Below are 27,067 nucleotides of genomic sequence, written 5' to 3' on the forward strand. Positions count from 1 at the left end.
CACACACACACACACACAAACACGTACATAAACACCCCAAGGCTGAATGCGGGTCATTTACAACAGCATTTCTTTCTGTGTACGATAAACAGAAAGAGAACAGCAGTCCTGTATCCTTCCGGCCAAGGATGGGAGCTTAACTGAGATGCCCCTCACAAAGCATTTAAATAAACAAATAAATGCAAGATTAAGCTCTAGGCCAAGTAATGCTGCAATCCTACGCACATTTACCTCCGAGGAAGCCGTCCTGATGCCAACGGGAGCTCACACGCCTCCATGAGCATCGCGTTGATTCCTGCTGTAAGAGTACTTGCTTCTCAGAAAACGTGCTTAGGATCGGAACCGGGTGCAAATCCCATTCGGAATCCGTCATGGGCAATTTGCCTATGGATTCCGCTGGCGTGTAAATTGCAGCTGATCGGCATGTGAGGTTGCGCAGATACAAAGCTAACTCATGTTTGGTTATCGCCATTTTCAGGTTTCTATCCACAGCAGCTATAACTGTTCCGAATTTAATGTCTAGGACCCTGTCTATATATATATATACCTCCAAGATAGCCCCAACCTACCCCGTCCCTATGATCTTTTCCCTAGCTACAGTCACATACACAGGCATATATGATGTCGACCTACCTAGAGCGGCCATGACACCGAGCGAATAGTATCTGTCGCAATGCGCTTCTCCAGTGATATGCATTTTTGGAGCAGTTTACCGACCATTGTGTGTCTTGAGTGCTTGTACGCCTCGGAACCCACAGTTGTTGTTTTTTTGAACACGTAAATACCAGGAATATTTATTTCGGTGGCTTAATTAAAAAATACATGGACACACTACATATAATGTGCATATACTGATACTGCTTCTTTCTCTCACTCATTTTATTTCACTTCACACAGACTAATTGCAAGTGCACAATCATCCACAAATGGAAACCAATTGAGCTTAATAAAGAACGCATCGCCATTTCTATATTTTCCGCCGCTAATGGTGCAATCTTGCACAACCGTTGAGCCTGGTGTTTGCAAGGAGATAGTGAAAGAGAGAGTAAAATAATAATTATAATAAAAAAGAGGACCATTAAAGGACGCCCTTCGCTTTTGGGTCAGATGTGCTATTTGCGAGGTAAATCGCCTGTGGATGCTAGCGAAAAGAATCTCAACATGGAAGGAGGTTGGTTGTATTCGTAGGACTGATTTTCGTTAATTCAGCCTGTATTTTATAAACATTTATTCAGCGACTTAGAAAACTAAACAAGACCTTGATTACCTAATCAGCTCTGTTGGGGCCTCCGTTGTCTAACGGGAAAAATTTGGGAATAGAGATGGAAAGGAGTCGAACATATAATTGAAAAAGAATCATTAGCTCCCAGTCATTCCATAACCATCATTGTTATTCTGAGGCATCATTAAATATTTATCCTATTTTAATTATATATATATATATTTAAAAGTTATCTGTTAGCTTTTTCTCTATAGCAGTATTCAGATATTTAAAAATATCGATTCCTTCTTAAGCATGCTTATCGCCTCAGACTTCTAAAAAAAAGGGGGAATTGTAGATAATCATTTTAAAGACAATAATGCACTGTAAATACCGCATTTCCCCCCTTGCAAAATGGAAATTGTTTAACACATCTGATAAACTGCTACGGCCACCTACAGTTAAATAACATCTCCGCTCAAAACCATGCCTGGCTGGGAAATATCTGAAGGAGGTAAAGTTCAAACATTTAGTTAAGACTAAAAATGTAGATAATAAACATGAACGTCGTTTTAATTCCTCATTTTCGGGGAGGGGGTGAATGAATGAAAGCCCCGCTTTTAGCTCTGGAGAGATCTGGAAACGTGAAGGATCAAAACAAATCTCTGATCAAGGGTTTAATTTGAAGATCAGGGAAAATAAATTTCATTTTATCCTTTGTGGGAAAATATATTTCTTTCCGCATTAGAGGCGTCTGAATTGTGAAATACTCTCTCGCTCTGCTCTGGCTCTTAGAAAACTATTATTACACACAGTTATCAGATGAATATGAAATTATACCACAACCTCCACTCAAATAAGCTTAATTAGTGTGTGCCTATAGAATCACGGTGTAAAGGAAAAACAGCCCCCAAGGTAGATCCCTGGCCAGTTGTGCTTAAAAACTTGCTGGCTTGGCGAGGAGTTTTGTTTTGTTTTGTTTTGTGATGTGTGGTGTGAGCGTTTGTGAAAGCAGGGGCTGGAAACAGGCGGCCGAGATGGAGCAGAGGATATTCCGAATGAGTCGCATCCTTGATTCCTTTGTGTCTTCCCTCCCTTTATTTTGCGCGCAGCCTTTGGACAAGGCCAAAGTCAAGCTAAAGAGGAAGGAAGGCTGCGAGCAGCCGAGACAGAGCGCTGAGCCAAGGGCAGCCGGCGAGAGGGGCGAGGGGCAGTTTGGGGCGGGGGGGGGGAGGCAGAACAAAACAGAAACAAACCGCAAATGGCAGACGGAATGTCGGAGGGGGGGGGCGGCAGGGAAAGGAAGCGAAGATGTTTGGATATGCCTTTGGAGGCGCGGGCCTAAGTTGTGTTCAGACTTCGGAAAGAAAGAAAGAAAGAAAGAAAGAAAGAAAGAAAGAATATCAGAAGGAGACTGGGTGCCAAAGGTGCGCCTCAGGCATGGCGGGAGGCAGATGGAGAACAAAGAGACCTGTGGCACCGTCAAGACGACAATCCAGACTATTTGGCAAGACGGAAGTTTCTGTGAAGTGCGGTCTACTTCGCCCAATGTCCTACATAACGATGGTGGTGAAATCTCCTGGGACTCAGGATCCCATTTGGTGTTGTATGTGGCGAACGGTTAAGAGAGTGGACTGCCTTAAGAAAAGGTGGTCATAGAATAATAGAATTGCAGAGCGGGAGGGACCCCGACGGTCATCTAGCCCAACCCGCGGCAACGCAGGAATCTCAACTAAAGCATACAGAGCAGATGGTCGTTTTTAGGGTGTCACTCTGTTTCCCCTCCTCCCCGCGACAGACTAGCAGGGCGGCCCCTCTGGAAGCGACTGCAGCGGGAGGCGCGTGGACGCTGGTTATTAGCACACAAACGCATGCACAAGTATGCCCTCCGTTTGCTTGTGGCGGAGGCGCCTTCCGTTCCAGTGCAGCAATCATGTGAGGATCAAGCGACAATGCCTGCGTCTGGAAACCGAAGCAATAAGGCAAGAATTGTCGAGAAGCCACTCCTCGCTGTCAAGGGACAAAGAACCCTGAACGGGATCCACTAGGATAGGCAGCTTCCTCCGCCCTCCCCACTGCGGCGCAGGCCCCACCGCCACGCGCAAAATAAGACCCCGGTAACAATTTCACCGCTCACCACCAAAATCTGCATGAGAAATACTAACGATCCAGGGAGCCTAACAGCCTAACACCCCTCGAGCATTTTCAATTCACACAGATTTTTTGCTTCAGGGCAAGCAGACACAGCCGCGGTTTTATCACCTCCATCTTCCTTCCATTCCTGGGAGAAACGCGAAGATCTTTCCATCTTCTGCTCCCAACCACCTCCCATCTCTCTCTCTCTCTCTCTGCTCCCCCCCCCACTTTTATCTAACAATCAGGGCTCCAGAAGTGGGGGAAGGGGTTGTTCGAGCAATCCAGAGACCACGGAGGGGACTCAGGCAACGAGGCCAAAACGCTGGAACGCCTTGCGAAGTAACGAAGGAAGATGACAGCCAAGCCTTGACTGCGAGGTCACGTGCCTTTGTCGCAATAAATACATGTGTGCGCATATGTGTGCGTGTCTGTGTGTAGCTATTTCAAAAAATAGACATTTTATTGTGAACCACTTTAAAAATATGTTCCAACGCTTCCTTGTTTTGTGGTTTTGGTAAAACAACCCCCCCCCCACGCACACTCCGCATCCTACTGCAAAGTAGCAGGAGCCATACACGGATTACCTGCCAATGCAACAATTTTAGGGCCTTTCCCATTCAGCCAGAGTCACACACAGTATTCTCCCTTTGCTTTCACGCAGATCCAGGCGGCGGGCGGGCGCTCGACACGTTTCTTCCCCCAAAGTGAAGTCTTGGTGAGGGTGGAATGAATGTTAAAGAACATAACAAAAGAAAAACAGACGAGGGGGTGGGGTGGGGAGAGCTGACGCCACACATTTCCTTTATTATAGTTACAGTGGTACCTCGGGTTAAGTACTTAATTCGTTCTGGAGGTCCGTTCTTAACCTGAAACTGTTCTTAACCTGAAGCACCACTTTAGCTAATGGGGCCTCCCGCTGCCACTGCGCGATTTCTGTTCTCACCCTGAGGCAAAGTTCTTAACCCGAGGTACTATTTCTGGGTTAGCGGAGTCTGTAACCTGAATGTAACCCGAGGTACCACTGTACTTCCTTTGCCCTTCAGCCAAGAAGTGAGGCTTTTGCCGATTTACACAGCCAAGCAGGTTGATGGGGGGGGGGGCGGAGAGCGAATCTGGCTGCTTGGGCTAGACCCCTGTCAACGCTCCCCTCCAGATTTTGCCTGCGTTTTCGCCTGGAATCCGTAGTGGTTTCGCTTCGCTTCGTTTCGCGTCGCTTTGTTGTCCCTCTGCTGAGTCGGGAGACAGCCGCTCCAGAGGCAAGTTCATGATTAACAGGGAGGAAGAGAGCCAGCCCCAAGACGCCCCCCTCCCTGGGCGGCGTCTCTAGTAGAGCGAGAGCGCCTGCTCGCGCATCACCACGCGCTTCTTCTTCATCCGCCGGTTCTGGAACCAAATCTTCACTTGCTGGTCGCTCAGATTCAGTCTGTTGGACAGCTCTTTCCGCTTTTGCCGGTTGATGAACTCGCTGAGGAGGAACTCGCTCTCCAGCTCGGTGATCTGTTGCTTCGTGTAAGGCTTCCGTTTCTTCCTCGACCTCCCTGGCGTTGGGCACCAGGGCAAACCTGCAACAGAACAAGACACATCGAGAAGGGGTTTGTGTTTGGTTCGTTCTTGCTTGGCGCGCTTGTTCTGACCGAGCTGGGTCCCCGGTGCTCTGGGTGGTCTCACGCAAGCGCGGAGGAAGCCGCGCCTGTGGCCAGGAGGTGGGGAAGCCTATTTCAAGAAAGCCAGTTTTTAATCCTCTAGGATTTAAGCCTGTAGGATTATGCGCTTTGGGGTGGGATGGAAGTCCCATCCGGAGCAAGCGCCACTGAACCCAGAGGGACTTACTCCCGACGCAGGAGCAGGCCTAGCGTGTTGGTGGCTGCGATCCTACCCAGATTTTCATGGAAATGAAATCGGTGAGGCAGATAGGCCTAACAGCTTTACCGTGGAAGTAATCTCACCGAGTGTACCGGAGTTTGGATGCAACATTTGTGAAGGCTCAGGGACTGGGGTTTTATTGGCTGGGGAGGGTTGGCTGGGGTGGGGATTCTCTCCTCTAGCAGCGAGAAGGCACATACCGTCCTGCAGAGGAGGTCTGAGGTTTGGCTGGGTTGCTGCGGGCGGGAGTGTCAGGTTCAAGTTGATGGCGTGCTTGAGGTCCTCCTTAATAAAGCCCGAGGCGGAAGAATCCGCGTTCAAAAGAGACGCTGATACGCTGGGCAGGCTTCTCGGCTCATACCTGAGCCCTTTGGCCTGAGTCGCCGCCGCCGCCGCCGCCGCCATCCTCACCATTCTCCCGCAACTCGAGTCGTCGGTCAAAGCTTCCCGGCTCGGCCTGCCTCTCTCGTCCTGCTTGGGAGCGGCTTCGTGGGCGGAGTACTTGGGGTGGTGGCCGTCCACGGCGGCTTTGCTGCCGCTGGGGTTGAGGCTGACGCCAGTGAGGGAGCCAGTGGCTGCGGCGAGGTAAGACGGAGGCTGCGTCGAGCCGCTGAGTACGTGGCTGGACGGCTGAGGTGGACAGGAGCTGGCGCAAGTCCACGCTATGGGGCTCCTCGGGTAGGAGAGCGCGGGCAACGAGGCGGCCAGCTGGTGGCTTCCATTAGCTCGCAGGTTGGGGAAGTAAAAGGAGTCGGCGGCGGAGGGCAAGTTCAGGAGGGAGCCCATGTAGCCCGGCCGGCAGAGGCTCCGGTCGCACATTTTCCAGCGCGAAGGACGTGCGCTCCCTCCGTCTTCATTCAGGGCGGTGTGCGTGGAACTGTCGGAAGAGGACTTCTTCTTCGCTCGGGGGTGCTCCCAAGCTGGGCATTTCCAGCGCCTCTAGCAGACGAGCCTCCTTCGCGAAAAGTTGCAGGAGAACTTCTCGAAGGAAGGAGATGGACCCCCAGTGCAGCGGAGGAGGAGAAGGAGGAGGAAGAGGAGGAGGAAGAGGGCGGGAGCGGAGGGGGGAAGAGATGGTAGACTCCAGTCATGGGACGCCCGAGGGCAAGTGGACGGGGATTGCCCTGGTGGCAAAGTTTTAGAAGACCCCCCTCCCCCGTTTCAGGGATTCAACCTGCAGGAACCCCCCGTTCTCTGCTCCCTCCCCGGCAGGCGCAAATTAGTCGGGTTCTGCGTTTTAACCTCCATCATGGCTTCCCTCCCCATCATTTATTCTTCCTAGAGTTAATTAAGACCGTGTGTGTGTGTAATATTACACACACGCACACACTTGCATATTTGTTTTTTGCATAAGTAATATACAACCCTTAAGTACAGTACCTCAATCTATATACAAAGGTGAGGACGTGCTTCTTCGGCAAGGAAATTGTTTTGTTGTTTTATACGCTCATATTCCGCACATATTTTGCCTCCTGTCTATTGTGAGAGAGCAGGAAGTGGAATGAGCCGCAGTCCCTCATATGATGATTTGAACTTGACACACCGCGTGACTCTAAGGTATTTCTGTAAACATAAATGTGCGGTGCAATCTTTACTCAGACGTAAGGATTACCGAGGTTTGCTCCTAGGTAAGCATGCGTTGGGTCACAGGCGCAATGCAATTTCGGCAGTTCTGAATTCTGAATTAACAGTTCCCATTACTGATATATTATGTACAATATTAATACGTTCTACCTGTATACTGTGTCCTATTTATCTGTGAAATCGAATGAACACATTAAGGGGCGGGGGAGAGATCTGTTTATTTTATACTTATCCCTTCATACCTAGTGGAGATTGCTTGTCAGAATAAGTTCCCCCCATTTTAAAATTACAACTTCTGGCGTCTTTCTACCAGGATTTCCATTAAAAGCGAGTTCTTGCTCCTTCTCATACGCCATTCTTTACAATAAACTGTATATATATGACATAATGTATGAATTATATAATGTATATAAGGTATAAAATGCTCGCTTCGGCAGCACATATACTAAAATTGGAACGATATAAAATGGATATACATTTTTTTTTAAAAATCACAATTCCTGCAAAAAAAAAAAATTGTGCTGAAAGGGAAGGGAGCTCAATTTTTCCTGTCCTCTCGTGGAACCTTACCTAACTCGCTTCCAAACCTTCTGCGGGGTAAGGTGTCTCTGGAAGTTTCTCCCATCGAGTTCCTTGGGACGGACTTTGGCTTACCGGTAAAGTAACTCCCCGCAAAGGAGCGGGCCTGCTAAGGAAGGTCTTCCGCGAAGATCGAGGCCTGCTTGCTTTGAAATCAACGCTTCTCAGGAAGGAAAAGGAGGAACCTGCCAACGGTTCGGCAGAGCAAAGGGCGCGGATATGCGTAATAGCGGCTATGGCAAGCCTTTTAAGTAATGACCGCCTAATGGACAGTGCTAATTTGCATGGCAATCACACACACACACACGAGGCACCTTGATTAGAAGTAGAGAAGCTGGAAGGGGCCTTCCAACCTATCTTCCTTTGGGAGGCAGCAGCAGCAACAACAAATGACTGGGGGACTTCCGCGTTTGAGGCTGAATCTCCGCCTCACCCACCCCGAAGCAGATCCCCTTTGTTGGCTATTTGGACCGGACCGTCAATGGACCAGAAAGGAAGGACACCATTCCTCAGAGAGTGCCTTACTCACTAGCCATTTGAGGCAGGTATATTTTTACTTAAGAAAGCTTTGTGACCGGCTCTATAACGGAGACCCAACGTTGTTTTGAGAGACGCCTTTTTTAAAAAAATCGTCCCCAAGTCGTCCGCAGCAGCCATTTGTCACCAGACCGGTCTCATTTAAACTCGGCGCGTTTAAAAACGGAATGCGAGGGTTACCCTTAAGAAGTGTCAGAAATAGATTCGCAAGGAATACCGGGCTGGCTTTGTCCCCTGTCCGCGGAGGCCCTGATTCTGCGCGGCTGGAATCGACCGAGCCGTCAAGGACGCAGACGCTCTCCAGCCTGCGAATGATGGCCCCTTCCTGACCGAGGGATCTGGAGTCCAGGAGGGCCCTATCTAGAGGCTGACTGAACACTTGGGGGAAATAATTCAAATCTGAGACAATTCGAACTTTTCGCCTCAGGCACCAAAAACAGGCATCAAAATAGTGTAACACCGCTTACAGACAGCAATTCGGCCTCCAAGACGCATTTCTGAACTGCGTAAGGATCTCACCCTGCGATATTCTGAATTTCAAACTTTTAGCGCATTCAGCTTCTATCCAATCTTTTGGAAAGCAAGAGAGAGCATTGGTTCCTCCTCGTCCTGTTGTTGTTCGCTTGCTTGTCTGATTGTTTTAATTTTTTATTTAAAAAAAAACCCTGGAAGCTTTAATTCCTTTTGTTGTATTATCTTATTGGTCCAAGTTCTCTTGGATTTTCCCTTGGAGATCACAGGCGCGGCTCTTTCTGCTTTGATGGCGAGGCACCCCCAGCCTAAGAGCACCCCCGCCAGAGAGCAGCAAAACAAAACAAAATCCCTCGGCTTTGAAATAAATCTTTAAATCATTATTCCCCACATGATGCTGCAGACCACACCAGACCACACAGGCACCGCCGGAGGATATTGCTCACCACTCACGTTTAATTTTTATTGTTTGACTTATGTCTACCAATTGAGTTTCTCTTATTAACTTGGGGGTTTTGGCTTTCTCCAGCAGGTCTCATCCAACGGGGAACAGAGCTCAGAAGTTTCTGGCAAAAACCTCACTCTAAAAGACAAATTGTTACTGTTCTGCTACTTAAGAAAATGTGCGTTTGTTTGTGTGTGTGTCTCTCTCTGTGTGTATTTTAGTTCCTCTCTCTCTATTGCTAGGTAGATAGAGCAACAGATATCCCTCTGGTGCAAAGAGGGGGTGCAATCAATCACAGAAATTTATTTTAAACGGCAGAACAGATATAACATATAATATAATACTCTCAGTTTTTCATATAGATGTACACAAATGGCGGCACATTTAAAACTAGGGCTATGCAGCCCGGCTCTTTCAGTGTGTTCTTGAAAATAAATCCCACTTTATTCCTTGTTGTTTTTTAATTGTTTATGCGTTATTGCAACTTGTATATACATAATACAATATCCATCCTTTATCCCTTATCCTCGGACTTCCCAGTCTATCTCTCCATGGCGTTCTAGGTAAACTTTTGTCGGCTGCATATTGTATTATTCCACCCATTTCCGTCTCAAATCTTCCTTTATTTAGTATTATCTGCTGCTCATATGTTCATTCCTACTTGTAGGTTAAGTTGACTATTGTGCCCTCTAAGATATTCTCCAGAACGCTTCCACTCATCTCTTATCCGTGGCTAAATCCCATTTTATTCCATCGGAACTTACGCCAAAGCCATTACTGCCTTGCGCTTCTGCCGCCTTCACATCGGAGAAGCCTGGAGCGGAGAGGGCTCGCTGTCCAAGACAGGATGAGTCCCTGAAACCCGTCGAAGATATTGCCACAATAGCAAGTGGTCCGTGTTGCTTAGCTATGAAACTTCAGGATTTGACAGTACAAGCCTATGCGTGTTTTCTCAGTAGCAAGCTCTCACGGTTTTCAAGAAGTGTGTAGGGTTACAGCCTTAATGGACAGCGATTCTTCCACCCCTCGTTCCGCTTACAGAAATGGGAAATTTCCACCTATGCCTTAAATACACAGGTACAAAAAGGCGCATTCACCCCTGTCTTACATACTCTATTAACGTCCTATCCCATCCTCTATCCTTGCTCAAAACAAAGGAGGCCATATCGATGCAGTTCCTCGCAGGTCTACTGAGGTCCACTGAGTTCCATAGTAGGGGCGCAAAGGGGTGCAGCCTTAATTCTTCTATCTAAACTTCATGTCTATGTGTGTTATATTTTGGTACCGAACTGACCAAATTTTGCTTCCTTTGACTCCCATGAATTATTCGTGGGAATCCTAGGGCGATGGTCGGAATGCACGCGAGAGGCACTCAGTTTGCTGGGTAGGTCTGGTCTATGCCCAACTGGGAGACCTCCTGGCAACCTCAGGTCTTCCAGTTTGGGCTCACGGCGGAAGGACGGTGGGCTATAGAACGGCATGGAAATTAGCCAATGGACTGAGTGATAAAATGGGAGAGCCGAGAAAGTCCTTAGCAGTGCTGAAGTCCCGAATAAGTGTGCGTAAGGCTGTCACCAATAAGCATTTCCCATTGAAATCAATTAGGAAGTTTGACTTTGGGGGCGTCGTGTGGTGGCCTTTAGACTGGAAATGCCGGTGAGAAAATACTGATGAACTCGTAATTAAAACAAGTTAATTACACTCTCGAGAAATCGCGAAGCAAGAGCGACTATTAACATACACTCACAGTGCAATGTTGAACGTATTCAGAAGTAGTCATGGTTCAGTCCCAGGAGAGACGTGTGTTTATTAGATAGATAGAGCCACTCTATCAGAAGGGAAACAGAAAGGGCTGGGTGTTAAGATGCGGTGAAATGATGTCACTATTAAGAGGTCCCATAGCATTACCCTCAAAATGTGGATCATTCTAGCAGAAAGGACACTGAAAATAGAAATAATAAAACTTTATACTTGAATATATACCGGTACAGCAGTGATCATGCAGTTAAAAGATAAGTATCAAACCAAATTGTATACCTTGCAGCAAGTCTATTTGTGTTGGAAATCTAGATGCAACTCAGATTTGCAGAAGACAAGTTTGTTTTTATTCACAGGACATTTATTTATGCAGTGATCAATTGCACCACGTGCAAAACAAGCACCCTTACTCTGTCGCTGAGACTGCCTGCTTGCAGCCTCCTCATAATCTGAGGTCCTAAACTGTAGGTTACTTAACTTGCGCATAAATCCAGCTCTGGGACTAGAAATAGTAGGTAAACTGACTCAACGTGTAAACTGAAAATTAATTCTGGTTCTGCATTACGAAGAGTTCTGTATAACTGGCAAGCTTACACAGTCCGGCAGAAGTTCTTACATCAAAAACATGCCGCCTTATCTGGTCCATAATCTGACCCTAATCACGTTTACCAGGAAATAAATCACATTGATTTGAATGTTACTTACTTCCAATATGTAGTGCATACGCAAAAAGGGACAGAATAACAGATCCAGAGCAACTTGCAGGATGTCTGACTCCAATTGTTTAACAACAGCAAAAACTAAAAAGTTTTCACCCACCCACCCAATAATAGGCTGCTGAGAAAGAACGTTTGGGTGGTGCTCAGATTTGGTTTATATGTGAAATGTGGGGCTTAAACTCGGTTCTGAAATGCACTGCAAAATTATGAGCAAAACACATGCCCAGAGGTACTCTGGCCCATATTCCTCCAGTCTAACTCTTGGACCTTGGTGGGTTTTTTTTGGGGGGGGACACAAAATAATTCCCACAAATGTGGCCCCCTTTATTGAACAGAAATCACAGACACACAATGTGACCCTCTACATTGTTTTATGATAAATAAATCCCACTGACTTTTAGAGGAGCTTATGTCCCAGGATGTAAATGTTAGGCTGGAGAGAGTAAGGTTGCAATCCTAACCCCATTTACCTGGGAGTAACTGCTATTGACTTCTGAGTAGACATGGATAGGGCTTACTTTCTGTAAACAGACTTGACAATCCTAAAGGTATGGTCTCAGAATCAGTGGGAAATAACAGTCATTTCCAGTGTAGTAGGACAATGCAGTCCTACTCCTGTCTCCTCAGAAAAAAGCCCCAGAGAAAGGGTGTACAAGATTGCAGTCTTCTTTCACTTTGCTTTTTTAGTTTCCAAGTTCAGTGAACTAGCGATCAAACTGAGCCAAAGGGGTGGGTGAAGGAGGTTCTTTATTCCCCCCCCCTTTTGTACACACACACACACACACACACACACACACACATTCATGGAAGAGGAAAGGACAGAGGGTGAAGAAAGAGCTGTAGTTCAGGCATGGCCAAACTTGGCCCTCCAGATGTTTTGGGACTACAACTCCCATCATCCCTAGCTAACAGGACCAGTGGTCAGGGATGATGGGAATTGTAGTCCCAAAACATCTGGAGGGCCATGTTTGGCCATGCCTGCTGTAGTTAGAGGGGGCCCTTTCCCCATCCTTTGGACCCCTTCCCTCTGGGCAACTCAACAAACCTGCTGCACCTGGGACTGGGTGTGGAGAGTACAGATGAATGGGACACATCTATGGGCAGCTTGAGGGAGCCCCATCAACTCTGGGGCTGCCCATAAATACCAAGTAAGATAGTAGCGTGATGTCTGCAGTCTCCAGGAACGCTTCTCATGAGACTTTTGTGGCTGAGCTAAGAGTTTGTTTGGACCCTGGGTGAGAACCCGGGAGCTGAGAGGGAGGATGTGTCAGAAGGAAAATGAATTGATACTCATGTGCATGTATATGTATTATTAAGGTAACTTTTTTATATGTAGCTGTGCGTTTTTGTAATATTTTGTTGCTTGTTGTCTATTGTTGCTTCAGTTTTTTTGTACACCGCTTAGATGTATTTTTAATATATTTAGCAGTATAGAAATTAAATAATCAAAGACAAATAAAAACTCTCCCCCCCAGTGCACATACCAATGAACTACCCAGTCCGCTGCCAGAAAGAAAAGTGACTCACTCTTCAAACTATTTTTATAGGTCTGAAAAAGCATAACCCTTAAGGAATCAGCAAACTCTTAGCTAACCAATTCAGGCATAATATGTGAAGGAAATATAGGTTGATCCAAGGACTTGGGTGAAATAACACTATTAGTGAAATGTTAACTATAGTTGTCAGCAAACTGTAAAACCTACGCCCGCAGATTGCAAAAATAGGCTGACACTCTCGGGAAAAACAGCATGCACCAGAGTAAAGCTATTTTATTTCCTAACCTGGTTAGGATCATGGCCCGACCATATTCCTGACCATATTCGGAAGTAATTCTCAATTAATCAAATGGGCCAATTACAGAGCCTCAGTTATCTAGGCTGAGGCTTCAGAATGAAGAGTCTCATAATTGGGCCGTTTGGAGTGTTTATTTTAATATTACAGTTTAAAATGTGTTGGCTATCCAGGAAACCAAGCGCGAACATTCCACAGGAATCCATCTTTCCCCTTTTCCCGCTTTCATTTTACGGGCATATCCTTTCAATTACGACATGAAAGTTGTGTTCATACATTGCTTGGAGTGTTGCGAATAGGGTTTCTCCTCGGCTCCCCAGGGCTATGCCGCAATTCGTCCAGCAGATGGCAGTATTGTTCTACACATTGAACGGTCTAGTTTAGCAGCTGCAGGAAACCAGCGACCAACCCCACGCAGCCGCAATGGCGGTCTTTGTGTAATTTGCCCTACAAAATATGGTCCACAATTCCCGATTACAAGCAAACGACCGTGCATTTTCGGACGGCTCCCCCTTCCCCCTTCCCCCCCCCCCGCCTCCGCTTAGGCGCTAGCTGCCCACACATATAACACAAAAGACGTTACTCCAGATAGTTAAGACTTCAGCCAGTTTTTAAGGAACTGGAAACGAGGTCAAGAGCTGCTAGATTTGGCGGCCCTGGATAATCCCGAATTGCACTTGAGCGCTGCAGTCCACGCTTAAACTCGCGAGCAGACCTATTCAAGTCAAAGGAATTTCTCTGGAGTAAAGCACGCTGTGTGTCTCTTTGCAGCCGAAGCACAGTGCTCGGAGAGAGGCCTTAATTTTGTACAGTACTTTACTAGCTTTCGTGTGGGGGTGGGGAATAGAGATTATATATATATATATATATATATATATATATATATATATATATATATATATATATATATTATTATGATTTAACCCGTTAGCGTCCCCCGCCTCCAGCTCTCTCCCGCCAGCCTTTCTAATTAAATTTGGCATTTGGTACACTTTCGGTTCCTTTATGAGCAAAGAGGGTGCGGGTAGCCCTTTCGACGCTGTTGGTTCAGCAGCCAGTTCAAAGTTCATTCCCCAGGGTTCCCTCCGCCTTTGCGCAGCACAAGGCAGCACTGCCCACAGTTGCTCTGGACTGAGTCGTCCCGGGGCTTCCTGCGCTGTGATTCTTAGACGAGGGCAACCATATACATGCCCACTCAGAAGCCAGCCGCGCCGAATTGAATGGCACTCATTAATTCCTGAAAGGGGGCGCGCGTTTTGCAGCCTAAAGTGATTTTAGGACCCCAGCTACGGCTTGCATTTACAGTAGCGCATGGCACGAGTAGAGAGCGAATCACTTTAGCACCCCAAAAGTTGTTTGAAAGTCAGTTTGACCATTGACCTCAATGGAGCTTCTTCCCACAGAATTGCAACTCAATTCTGGATGTTAAAGAGGTGAGTTAGCGCAGTACGAAAACAGGTCTGGATTTATTTCGGTGACAATAAGGGTTAACACTATCTTTTGCATAAGAGGGCATTTCAAAACTCAGCACGCCGAGCAGTGATTTCATTTGCTTATGAGTATTTGTGTGTGTCTGTGTGAAAATATTGTTCACCCTCCAAAGGAGGAGATACCAGAAATTTTAAAAAAACCACTATTATATTATTTACTTCCACTACGAATACCTAAGCCTTCCCAGACTAACCTCCACCAACTGCTGCTACATAATATGGACAGTATCCAGTCAAAGTAAGAAGGTCCGGATCATATGCTACGGAGAGTTGGACGCGTCTTAAGGACCACAGTGGAGGAGTTGCTGCGTTACAATTTAAGGTGCATCGGCCTAATCTAATTTTCTATTGCAACTTTTGTTACGTAAGTTCATATACAATGTAATATAGCACAACACATATTTATTCCATCAGTATAATCTTTTGCAGCAACTTATTTCAGGAGTATGTTTACCTGTCTGCATTAACATTAAAAAAAAACAAAAACATTTGTTCATGCCTTGGAAAACTTTTCATCCGCTCTAGTTGAGTGTGCTATTATTTTGTGTGGGATTTAAATCGAGAGAGATGTCAGAATCTAGGGAGGAAAGGAAAAGATGACCATAGAAAGATGCTCTTCCTCTCTTCTCTTCTCTTTTTCTTTTCTTTCTTTCTTTTTTAAAGAAGAAGCTATTTGCGTCCAGCGCCAAACCGCAGACCCCAAGGAAAGGCGTCCAAAACGCGGCGCGGGGAAGGAAGTGGGGCAGCGCACACGTTGAAGATTTCCAAAGACCCAAATCTTTGCAGTGAACTGAAATATACGGACACGGCCCTTGAAATATAATACTTGCATTTCGAGTGTTCGACATATGTGCTCGGACTCATCTATTACTTCAGCATAAACCGAAGGATAAGACATATTACACTGGCATGGCTTTAGATACTTAAAAACAGAACAAAACCCCAACATCACACACGCTCACTGTTTGAAAACAGACCCTTTTCTTTTCTTTTCTTTTCAGGCCCTTTCGGACAAATACACACACACACACACACACACACACACACGTCGTTTTCTTTCCCTCTGGGCATCGAAAATAAATAAATCCGTTTATTCGGGGTAGTGTAGGAAGAACATGTCTAACAGCTTGTGAGATCAAGCTTTTTAACCAAGTAAAAACGAAAGTTAGCCGTAGAGCAAGAGTTTGAGAGCAGGATGGGAAACGATTTTGAAACGCAAGGGCCAAAGTTCAATACTTCCTTTTCTCCGCCCCGCCCACTGGATTCAATGATCCTTTATCGTTAAATGAGTTCAGGGGCTTCTGCTCCTGAGGGCTGTGTAGCCTTAAGTCCCTTGAAGTCCATTCAAGAAACAGATCACTCTCCCCCTGCCCCTGCCGCTTTCCTCAACGACGCTATCAGCCCGTGAGATCTGCATGTATTCCAAAAGCAAAGCAGAGCCAAACACGAGGTCTCAGTTTAACCAAGTAGTTAAGTGTGGGAGCAGCAGGAAGGAGTGCGGGTCCAAGGGCTTTCGTTTCCTACCCGAACCTAAAGAAAGGAGACCGACAACAGGGAGTCGGATTCAGATTCACTCCACAGCAAACTTTTCGCCTCTAACCAGGCGGGCGCCAAACGAGTTTCCCTTTTTGAGGTTTTGCGCAAATCTGCTGCGACGCAACAACCCACCTGGAAAAAGAGATACTTCGCCATTGTATCTCCTCCGCGGCGCCTGGAATTTTTGCTCGATTATGTGCACTCTCTTGTTACAACCGGGAGAGGAAATAAAACACCAAACTCTTGGGACTACTTAAAGTACTAGGACTCTCTTTTAAAAAAAACATAACCTATTTTTTGTCATTTATTGCTTCTTGCACTAACACCCGTTTCATTTACTGTAGTTAACAAAAGCTTCCAAACCCCAGCTCCCACTCCTCTGAGCAGAAGCCTGTCCGTTCCCAGGAAGAGTTAAAAGCGAATGCTTTTTTGTGATTGTGGAGGAGGAAACAAAACAGAAGAGTTAACAGAACGTCCCGATATTTATATAAAAATACGCATCGATTTATACACACCTTTATACAAACTAAACATATTAGGCACAGTCGGTTTAAAAACCCCGGAACTCCAGGCCACTGTACTAAGTTGAGAATTCAGCCCAGCGCGTGAGGTCTTAGTACGACAATAATAGAAAAGAGCTTACGTGTTAAGCCTCGCTTGCAGACTGCGTGCAACAGCGAGCAACCCAACATCACCACTTCCACTTCACACACGCGTACACATACGCACCCCTCAAAAAATTGCAGGCAGGATCCGGCCAAAATTTAAAGCACTTAAAAAACCACGTTTGGTTCCAATAATCCAGCATACATGGCAGCAAACCGACACGGGACTTAGTGGAACTAACTTTACCGTGCGCAAAGTAGGTTTCCTTTCGGTCGGATCTTGCCTTTCACTACTGCAGGAAATCAGACTCCATTGACTGTACATAAAGCAACCGATTATTTCCCCCCACTACCCGCAGAAAATGTGTGGGAGGTGGGCTACCTAATCACAATGCATTTTGGGGTTGGTTTCAAAAAGATTATTTATAAACCTAAGAACCGCCCCATTCTAAACAGATGGACTTGGGACGAATTTCGAACTCGTTTCTACAGTGTATACTCCCCTAAATGAACTTTGCTTAAGCCTGGAACGGTAGGTCTTCAAAACTGGGACCCCCTGACTCCGGTTTAAGCTCAGTGGGGATCGGTTTCGGAGGAGGCGGAAGGAAAAATGCAGTCCTCTTTTTTAAAAAGTAATTTCACATTAAGGTCAGAGGTCAGTGGCGACCCTCGACTTCATTTACCTTGGCGTTGACGTCATCATCACAACTCCCTTGCACATAATTATTGTCTTCTGGTCCATTATGAAAATTCGGGAGATCGATGATAAGGATAGACTATATATATAGATAGATTATATATATCTATCTATAATCACACCTTTTAGCACTTAGCATATTCTTAAGGCTAGTTTAGCGGTTTTTCAGGAAGGCCTCGTGGGAGAGGGAAGGGAACAGAACCTACCAAAATACAATGAAGGAGAATGACCCTTTTTTTAAGGGGGGAGAGGAAATCTAACACTTGCAAGTAAATCCGAAAAAGAAATTGCGAACCTTTTTCCTATAAGTACTTCAACAAGGTTCCTCCCTCCCCCCGGGGGAAAATATTAAATATATTTCAAGTCTTTCCAAAAGTCTTTTTGAGCCGATAGTGGATGGTTTGCAATTAATATATATATTTATATATATTTATAGATAGAGATAGATCCCCCCGGAAAAAAACACCGATTTGGGCCCGGATCAGGAGACATTGTCCTTCAGCTTGGAGACTATCTTCTTGTCCTTGACCCTGCGGTTCTGAAACCAAATAGTGACTTGTCTCTCGGAGAGGTTGGTGGCCGCGGATATCCTCCGCCTCTTGTCCTTGTTTATGAATTTGTTCACGGCGTACTCGCTCTCCAGTTCCTTGAGCTGCAGTTTCGTGTAAGGCACGCGCTTCTTCCTCCCTCGTCTGTAGACACACATATCCGGCTGGTTTAGTGCAACGTCCCCTACAGAAAGAGGAGACCAAGGGGCAAGTTAAAAAACAACAACTAATTTATTATTATTATTTACCATTACAGTACTACTTATGCCTTAACTTAACGGCCGACAACTCTCTTTGGAGACAATGCAACGCAAGAGCTGGTTTGCAGCTATTTCAGTGAAGATTTCTTATTTGGTTTACTCTAACTCCTCAAGTGCATATGGTTCAAAAGGGAAATGCACATACGCGCTCACAAGCAAGCAAGCAAGCGCACACAGGTTCCTAAGTTGCAACTTCGAAATATCTTCCTTGCTGGATTTGCATGTGGCTGGCGATGGGTGACACGGGATACTCGGCGCCCCCCGCGGCTTGAGGGCTCTGGGGCAAGTTTGCAGCAGCCAGCAATAGTAAAACGATCACGGCCAGCCTTGGAGAGGCCCGTCTTCATTAAGGCCAGAAGTCCCCCCCCCCGCCGCCCTCCCTCGAATCCTCAACTCATTTCCTCTCCGGCTTTCAGTCCCTCCGATTACTTTCCAGCGGATCTGATTTTATTTTAAAGCTGAAAGCTGAAAGAAGCCCGCGAGGGACTTTCTGAGAGAGTAACGTAAAGGGTGAGGGGCTGCTTTACTTCCGAGAAAATATGCCTCGGATCAGGCTGCAGGGCTGAGATCCTCACCCAGTCTGCTCAGAAATAAATGGCGAGTATTTTAGTGGAACTGGTTCCGATGCCTTTTCTGGAAGTTAAAACACACACACAATACACACACACACACCAATGCAAGCCTAGGGGACCTTCCTGGATTTGGGTTTTAGGTCTGGGGTGTTTGGGGGAAGGAAATGCTTTCAGCCCCACATATTGCCGTGTGGCTTTTGTACGGGCAGCGTCTACATAATGACAATGATTGCACTAATAGTACAATCCTACCCAAATCGCATTGAGCTCAGTGGGTCTGCTATTCTCCCTGGAAAGTGGGTAGGAGAATTGCAGACCGAGTCCCATAGATTTCAGAGGAGCCTGGGGAGGGTGTGCAAATAAAATCCGGCCGTCTAACAGGCTTACTGGGAAGATAATGCCCACGGAGTTCAACAGAACTCTCTATACAGCCTAAGACTAAGTTACTGGGTAGGAAGTTCTTTTGAAAGTCAAGGCGATTGCAGGCTAGGCGTGCCGGAGACCCCTGCAGCCCAGGAGCAGAGACGTGAGAACATAGAGAGCTCAGAAGCCTAAGGCAGCCGCTCCAAGGCTTTCTGTGGGGCTTCCTTGAGGGTCTCTGGGAGATGCAAAAGAGAGCAGGCCGTTCTCTGGCTCCTGGTAGGTCTAGCGTGTAGCTAACCAGCTGGAGGAACTTTCCCCTCCTCTCCTCCTTCCCCTCCCCTCCCTGTGGTTTTAGGTGGGCAGCTACTTCTCCCAGATGTCAGCTTCCTGTCCGGTTGACCTTCTCCTCCTCCTCCTCCTCCTGCTGCTGCGATCAGCACCTGGCCGTGCCGTACCTGGGAAGGAGGACTTCCAAAAGTGGGAGCCCTGGGCCTGGTCTTTGGCGCAGTACACCTGGCCGTTCCACCCGTTGGCCAAAGTCCACGACTGGTAGCCCTCCATGGAGATGTACGTCTCGTGCCTGGGCTCGCCGGCCGCCGCCGAGCCGAAGGTGGAGACCACGTCCAGGTAGCCGGCGGGCACGTGCTGGTAAGGGCCGGCGGCCGCGGCGGCAGCGGCGTAGCCCTGGTAGAAAGAGACCTCCTTGGCTCGCGAGGAGACGTCGCTGCCCGACGGGACGCTGGTGCTGGCCAGGCCGGCCACGTCCATGTACTTCTCCACGGGGAAGGCGGCGTGCGGGGAGGCTTTGAGCGCGGCGTTCTGCTGCAGGCAGCTGTAGTAGCCGTTACCGAAGGGGTGGTAGCCCGGGTGGTAGCCGAGCGCGGCGGCCGCGGCAGCCGCGGCCGTGGCCGTCGGGGGCCCACCGCTGGAGCAGTCCTTGGAAGGGGCCGCCTCGGACGACGACGACGACGAGCGCGCCCCGGCCGACGAGCCCGAGCGCTCGTAGGGGAAGCCCGAGGAGGCGGCGGGACCCGCGGCTCGACTCGACGGCGGCGGCGCCGCCCCGAAGACCGGCGGCGATAGGAAATTGCGGCACTGGCCCCGGCCGCTGCTGCTCCCGCCGCTCCCGCCGCCGCCGGCGTCTGCCCGCAGCGCCTCCATCTCCCAGCCGCTGCCTGCGCGGCTCATGCTGCCTGTGCCCAAGAGCCTCGCTGAAGGCGAGCGCGCCGCCAATGCTGCTGCTGCTTCTCCTCTTCCTGGCCTCCCTCCTCCTCGCCTCGGCCCGGCGGCGGCGGAGGCCCCCAGCAGCTCATGGCGCGCCAAGCCACCGTAGCCGGGGCGACTGGTGCCTGGGACGGAGCGCTGGACGGGGCGGCCTTGCTCGCCCCCAGCTCGGGATGGTTTATAAAAACTAAGGCCACGCTGGGAGGGGGGACGCGGCGCCTGGCTTCGCAGGGAGGGACAGCAGGGAGCCCCCATTGGCTCCTGACGCCCACGTGACGGTAACCCGGCCACCGGGAAACTGAGCCTGCCAGAGAGAGAGAGAGAGAGAGAGAGAGAGAGAGAGAGAGAGAGAGAGAGAGAGAGAGAGAGAGAGAGAGAGAGAGAGACCTCACCCCTCCCTCCCTCCCACCTCCTCTCTTCTCCCTCTCTAAACTTTGTTTCCCTAGGTAGTTGCGGTTCTCAGATAAGGGGTTTTGTTCTATTTTTGGGAGGCGGGGGTCGAGAAGAGGAGGACTAATAGGAGGGGGCAGGGAAAGAGGGATTGAATAAGACTGAAATATTAATAAATGCCGACGACCCTCCCCCTCCTTCCTTCTCTTGACAACCTCGGGCGAGGGGGGGTTACATCAATTTCGAACCAGTTCACAAGGAGAAATTCCAGTTTGGGATCCTGTTTACAGAATATCAGAACGCACACGCGCGCACATTTCGGCCCTGGATAGGACCTCTGTAAAATTATCTATTCATAGATAAAGAAGGAGACTGAGGCGGGAAATAGAAACCCTGTCTACGCTGCCTTTAAATGTTATGTGGACATGGTTCTCAGCTCCAGATCGCCCAGGCCAGCTAAGATACCAGGCGGTAATTTGAGGGGGGAAATGTTCTCAACAACAGCTCATCTGTCCTAGTTCTGCTTTCCTCTGATGCCTCGACCCAAACTGTTCTCTTCAATGGGGTTTTAATGGTAGAGGTGCTTACCAGAGTTCCCTGAAACGTAACTTGTCCGAAATGCACCGGTGGCGCCATGATTTGAAGCTGAACACCGATCCTAACTCAGTTTGCACCTAAGTAAGTCGCACTGGTTTCATTAATTCCCTGTCTCCCAATTTGTTTCACTAAGTACTTTCGAGCTGCAGCCTAACTTAATTGTTAAGAGCACGAGAACGTGTAGAGGCGTGAGAGGACATTATGCATTAATTCGTATAACACAATACATGTATTTTTGTATGATAGACATATCTCTGCACAGCAACACTGTATTGCACAGACACAAACGGCAGCAGGTCTACCTCTCAGCCCGCTGTATCCCTGCATCAGCAACCAAATCTGAGATTCACTTTCTTGGGCTTTGGATTTGAATCACTGGGCTCTAAGGAACCGGTGAGTTTGCTTAGTTTCCAGATGGGTTCAGCCCTGGGTCATTTGGAGCTAAAAGCAACAAAAGAGTTGTCTTTAAGGGGTCACAAGTCACTTCGTCGGGCTTCTTTAGTGCAGCTTTCAAGAGGGTGAAGATTAAGGAGAATCTTCCTGCTGCTGAGCAGAAGCTGGAGCTCAGAAAAGTTAAAATGCGAGTGTGCGCACCGGTTTCATACAGTGAAAACAGTGCCAGAGCTCCCTATTTATTTATGCGGTTACGGGCAAGGTAGGGCTCTGTTTACGCCTTCCTTACACCTCGATTCTCATAAAGTTACCTGGGAGCAAGCCCGGTTGAACGCAGTGTCAGCTTCTACGCAGTCGACCTACGTGGCTGCAAACCTCCCAGGGACTTTAGTCCAGAGACAAAATTCGTAGGATTCAGCTGTGATCCTAGGCATGGTTGCCCGCGAGTAAATCCCGGTAAATTTAACCTTAGCAGCCTTACTTCGTCCCCTTGGCTTTCCGGAGTTGCCGGGGATCTTCCTAAAGCCCGCTCTTTAAGCTGCAGTTCCCACGAGCATCGCGCAGATATGCGGGTCTGGGGTGTTAGATGCGCACAGAATCGAATAAACCCCCTCGCTTATTTTACCCTCCCTGGTCGATGGACTTTCTGGTTGTAGGAGCTTATCAGCAGGCTATAGAATAGGAAAGTAGGAAGGTAGGAAGAATGAGAGAGAAGAAAGAAAGAAAGAAAGAAAGAAAGAGAGAGAGAGAGAGAGAGAGAGAGAGAGAGAAATCCCCGGAATATGGCAAAATGCTTTTAAAGAACACTCAAGTCTTAAAACATGTCTTAAAAGTGCTTAAACCATTGTAAGGAAAAGGGGGATGGCTCCTTTCCCCCTGAGTGGAAAGAGATATTTATATCCAAGCAGAAAGGCTAAAATAGGACTGCGAAAAGACTCCGGCAAAGGGTGTGGGTGGACAGGCGCTTGGTTCGGCTTCGGATCCGAAAAGAATTCGCAGCGAGGGAAAGAGGCCGCTTTGTGCAACAGGAGAAGAAAGAAACCTGCAGCCGCGGCTTCTGAGAATCACTCGGCAAATGGAAGCAGCAACCGGCCGGGCGGGTCATGAGAGGTCTATTCGCCATGGTTTGCAGCCCTCCTAATAACTCTTGGCAGTTTCCGAGGCAAGAGCGAGGAATGACAAAGCCGTGCCAATAACGACAGCAGCACCCGGCTGGGAGCAAACACAAGTTCACGTTCATTAAGTCTCGATCGCTTAACTTCACTGACTGCCGATCCTCCTAATCAACGGAGCGCGCTAGTAAGTGAAACTGACAAAGGTCACGAAGTTCACTCCTGTCTAAACCCGATTTCTGTTTGTTTCCAGGACGTGTAAAGGAGTCGGTAATTAGGAAGTGGTTACTAAGGGCACGACGTAAACAAAAAAATATTTTTAAAAAATCCACTCGGCTGAACTCCACCCCCCTTTTCTTTCTTAATTGCATACAGTTAAGGACACATTTATATTCCGAAATAATAGAAATATCGGAACAGAATAAGGTTGCCACCAAATTCAAGCTGGAGTCTTTCTACGGCCTGCCTGGATGTACGTGGTTAGGATAAAGGTGTTTATGTAACACAGTTGCAATCCTGCTCAACATTTGAGTCAGAAGTAGAATAAATAGATTCCGGACACGATGCAGCCAGAGGTAGGCCTTCGAAAAGGATTCAGCCGGCTTACTCGGGGGCAGTATTTACTAGGACTTAAATATTTCCCATTGTGTTCAATGGTGCTTCCTCCTAGGGGCATAAGGACTGCAGTCTTCCTTGGAGAGGGTTACTTTCCTCCAATAGAATCATTAGGCTTCCCAGAGCGTTAAATTGTGGCTGGATCGTGTCTTATCATTTTGCTATACGTTCCTCAGTGTTTTTCATTGCAGGAGAGATCGTCGCTGTCAGCGGTCGGGGTTGGGGGAGCCTTTTCCCGCACCCACACTTTTTTGGGGAACCATTTATTCCACAAGCCCCGAACACGGCTTGACCTCATCCATTCCAGCGAGGTGATAAGGTAGTGTTATGAGGTGTGGGGAAAACTGAGGGTCTGACCACGCGGGTGCGGGAGACCGCGAATGGGAATCAAAACAGTGAGGTCAACCAGGCAAAGGTACTTTGTAAGGTAGGTAGGAAAAGCACCCTGCCGCCCTTCTCATTTGATCAAAACCTGTTGCTCGGACTGGGGCTGAGTTTCATTCCAGAGGAGTCAACAGCGGCTGCAATGATCCACAGGTTACTGCTGCAGAATGACAGGCCGGGTCGTGTTGACCTATGGTTCTGTGCGCGCAAGGAATGGGGATGGCTGGCTGAGATTACGAGGAGGCGGCAATGCTCGGAAAACAACTTGTCTAACAAGACTGGCATATTTGAAGAGGCACCAGGGCATTCTGGCGGAGCTTTATTCCGTTTGCAACACCCCCTTTCGGGAATCCCTTTCCGTCCCCTCCCTCTCCCCCTTGGCATTAAGTCAACGTGTGTGCAGCTGACATCATATCTGCCTTACATTTTCCATTTGCAAATGGCGCAGGCATCAGAAGAAACGATTTTGTTAGGGACGCAGTGAAAGGAACGAGGGGCTTCCTAGGAAAAGAGAAACACACACACACACAACCCCGCGAAGAAGTTGTGATTTGTGCTTCGAGGAGAAATTACCTCATTTTCCCTCCCTAATATCTGCAGCGACCTAATCCAATCGCTATGCAGAGCCATTTCCTAATTAAAGGCTGTTTTAAGTCTTTCGGCGACCCACCCCAAGCACATCCCTCGGCTTTTATCTCCTAAGCACAAGTTCCCAATGGCTCCATTTAAATTGACCCGTTTCCAAGTGAGTGGACCCGGAAGCGCCGCCTCTTGCTGGGACACGCAACAAAAACCCGAGCCAGATAACCTCGTGCGCAAGAGAGGATCGAATGTCCTGCCCGCTGCCAATTCATCTTCTTTATGAAAAGTCTTGACCTTAATTTCGATCACCCGCGTCTTAAAATGCATTGCGGATAAGTTGGTTTAGGAATTATGTCAATGGGACTTTTAAAATATATTTATTACTTCGGTGCAAGTGGTTATCATCACCAGCGCAGGAAGGTCATTCCGTTTATTCAGCAAATCTGAATCAGGGATTCCACCCTGACCAAATTTTGTGTCCTACTTGCGCAAAACGGCTGAGGTCCCCCCCCCAAACTCCTGTATGAGAAAGGATGGGTTGCCCTCAGTAATGTAGTAAGCAAGGGAAAGGAGGGGGGTGGAGGGGGAGGAACTATTGTAAATATATGGTTGCTTTACCACACTCATGTATTTGTTTGCTTGTTTGCTTGTTTATTTATTTATTTGTTTATTTGTTTACTTATTTGCAATCCAGTGCAGAATTCTCCCTCTGAAGTGGTTAGGATTTTCACTACCTCTATTTCCATAAACTTCCGGTCCGCTGAGGTGTAACTGAATTGTACTACAGTGGTTCCTCGGTTTACACACGCTTCGGGTAATAGCCGCTTCTGGTTACAAACTCCGCTAACCAGGAAGTGGTTGCCCCAGGTTAAGAACTTTCCCCCAGGATAAGAACGGAAATCGCGTGCCAGCGGCAGCAGGAGGCCCCATTAGCAAAAGCGCGCCTCAGGTTAAGAACCATTTCAGGTTTAGAACGGACTTCTGGAACGAATAAAGTTCTTAACCCGAGGTACCACTGTATATTGGACAGACAACTGTAAAGAAGAAAAGCGAGCGGTCCAGCCCCCACGTATCTTGTGTCACTGATATATTGCCGCTACATACATATTACAATGTTTGAATTATGACTTCCGGCGCGATCCTATACATCCCTGCTAAGAAGAAGGCCGCGGTGACTTCAGTAAGGTTTGTGCCCAAGCAAGTGGCTGTAGGCTGACATTAGCAATCCTGATTTTTAAAGAAAGGAATAAATCGCTGTTAAAAAAGAAAAAAGGCAGGCGCGTCCACACAGACCGTTTCTGGGTTTACCACCAGACTAGGAGTGCATGGCAAAACTGACGGTGCAAGACGCATTGGTGTCAAGACCCGCTGGTTTTTAATGGGAAAGTCTCTCAAGCGTTTTGATCTCTCCCAGCTGAATTCAAGGGAACTTAGGAATGGTTTCCAAAATTAAAGCCGCCTAACTTCACAAATCCCGTTTTACTTGCTGGGGTTGTGCCATATCAACAGTGGATCAACCCTGGTTACTGTCCAGCCAAAAGGCCGCTTCATTTCGAGGGGAGATGTCAGCGCCCTCTTCAGCCTCTCTTAGAAACGGCTTTGGCTGGACGGTGTCCTGATTGTGACCTCAAACTGAAGTTCGCCTGCAAATCCTGAAGTTAGCAGTTAAGGTAGGTAACTCAGACTGAACTGGGAGAATTGACGGAAAGCAGCAGAGATTGGCAATAGCCCTGTTCCCTGCATGCTCGCTTTGTCCGACTGAGCACCATGGGGCTTGTTCCCAAGTGCACCCACGTGTACGCATTCACCTGGGAACTTTGGGCAACATTCCACACATCTGATGAAGCGGACTCTGGTCCAGAACGCTGGTGCCATTTAACCAGGCAGCATTATTCTGAATATCAGCCGAAGAGTCAGAGAAGAGAACGCTTTTGCGCTTGTGTCCTGCTTGCCGGCTTCGCATAGGTATCTGGTGGTCACTGTGAGAATGCAGGATGCCGGGCCTGATCCTGCAGGGCTCTTCTTTAACGTTTTAGTTCTTAAAGTGTGTGTGTGTGTGTGTGTGTGTGTGTGTGCATAGGATCTCAGCCTTCTGAGTTATTCCCACCTCAGTATAATTCAGCTAAAATGTTTGCTGATTAAGACCTGTTTCCATCTATAAGCATTGCAAGATATATTAGAGCCCTCTTCAGCACGTACCCGAAGCGCATTATACCCCTCGCTGATGTGCAGTTCCCAGTTCAGTGCGAGCCTCGCCCTACAGAAGTCAACACGAAAACCTCCCATGGATATGGATCTGAATGTTTCCGGATCGCACGCAAACCAAGGATAATGCCTGCTATTGCAGAACGCATTAATAGAGAAGCGTAATCGTGCAGCCCCATATACGTCTACTTAGAAGTAAACTTAACTGAGTTCAGCGGGGCTTTCTCACAGGTAACTGTGTATCGGATTCATAGGAGCCAACTCTTAAGAGCCAAATAAAATATTTAAGAGGGGCCAGGAGCCCCTAAAGTTGATCGGCATTGGCATTTCAAATGGGGTGTGCGATCGATTATGTGGGGAGGGGCTTATCTGTGTCCCCCACCAATGTTTTATTCAAGTTGACACCCCTG

At 47.8% G+C, this 27,067-nt stretch overlaps 2 protein-coding genes across 2 annotated transcripts; both read right to left on the reverse strand.

Annotated features, from left to right (window-relative positions):
• Positions 1-4,106: 4,106 nt before the first annotated feature.
• Positions 4,107-6,493, reverse strand: HOXD12 (homeobox D12). The gene is made up of 2 exons (XM_053410448.1): positions 5,401-6,493; positions 4,107-4,899 (listed from the first exon to the last, which is right to left on the reverse strand). Exons 1-2 carry the CDS (start codon positions 6,017-6,019, stop codon positions 4,661-4,663), a joined length of 858 nt encoding a protein of 285 aa, XP_053266423.1. The 5' UTR covers positions 6,020-6,493; the 3' UTR covers positions 4,107-4,660.
• Positions 6,494-16,401: 9,908 nt separating this feature from the next.
• HOXD13 (homeobox D13) lies at positions 16,402-20,645 on the reverse strand. Its single transcript, XM_053410367.1, has 2 exons — positions 19,611-20,645; positions 16,402-18,144 (listed from the first exon to the last, which is right to left on the reverse strand). Exons 1-2 carry the CDS (start codon positions 20,632-20,634, stop codon positions 17,894-17,896), a joined length of 1,275 nt encoding a protein of 424 aa, XP_053266342.1. The 5' UTR covers positions 20,635-20,645; the 3' UTR covers positions 16,402-17,893.
• Between the last annotated feature and the right edge of the window lie 6,422 nt (positions 20,646-27,067).

This window comes from Podarcis raffonei, chromosome 1 (genome assembly GCF_027172205.1).
Source record: "Podarcis raffonei isolate rPodRaf1 chromosome 1, rPodRaf1.pri, whole genome shotgun sequence".
NCBI classification, from domain to species: domain Eukaryota; kingdom Metazoa; phylum Chordata; class Lepidosauria; order Squamata; family Lacertidae; genus Podarcis; species Podarcis raffonei.

Coding starts and splice junctions, on each gene's coding strand:
- HOXD12 (XM_053410448.1), bottom strand. CDS start 6,019: ATGTGCGACCGGAGCCTCTGCCGGCCGGGCTACATGGGCTCCCTCCTG. Junction 4,900..5,400: donor CAGACCTCCTCTGCAGGACG/GTATGTGCCTTC, acceptor GTTCTGTTGCAG/GTTTGCCCTGGTGCCCAACG.
- HOXD13 (XM_053410367.1), bottom strand. CDS start 20,634: ATGGGGGCTCCCTGCTGTCCCTCCCTGCGAAGCCAGGCGCCGCGTCCC. Junction 18,145..19,610: donor TTGGAAGTCCTCCTTCCCAG/GTACGGCACGGC, acceptor CTCTTTCTGTAG/GGGACGTTGCACTAAACCAG.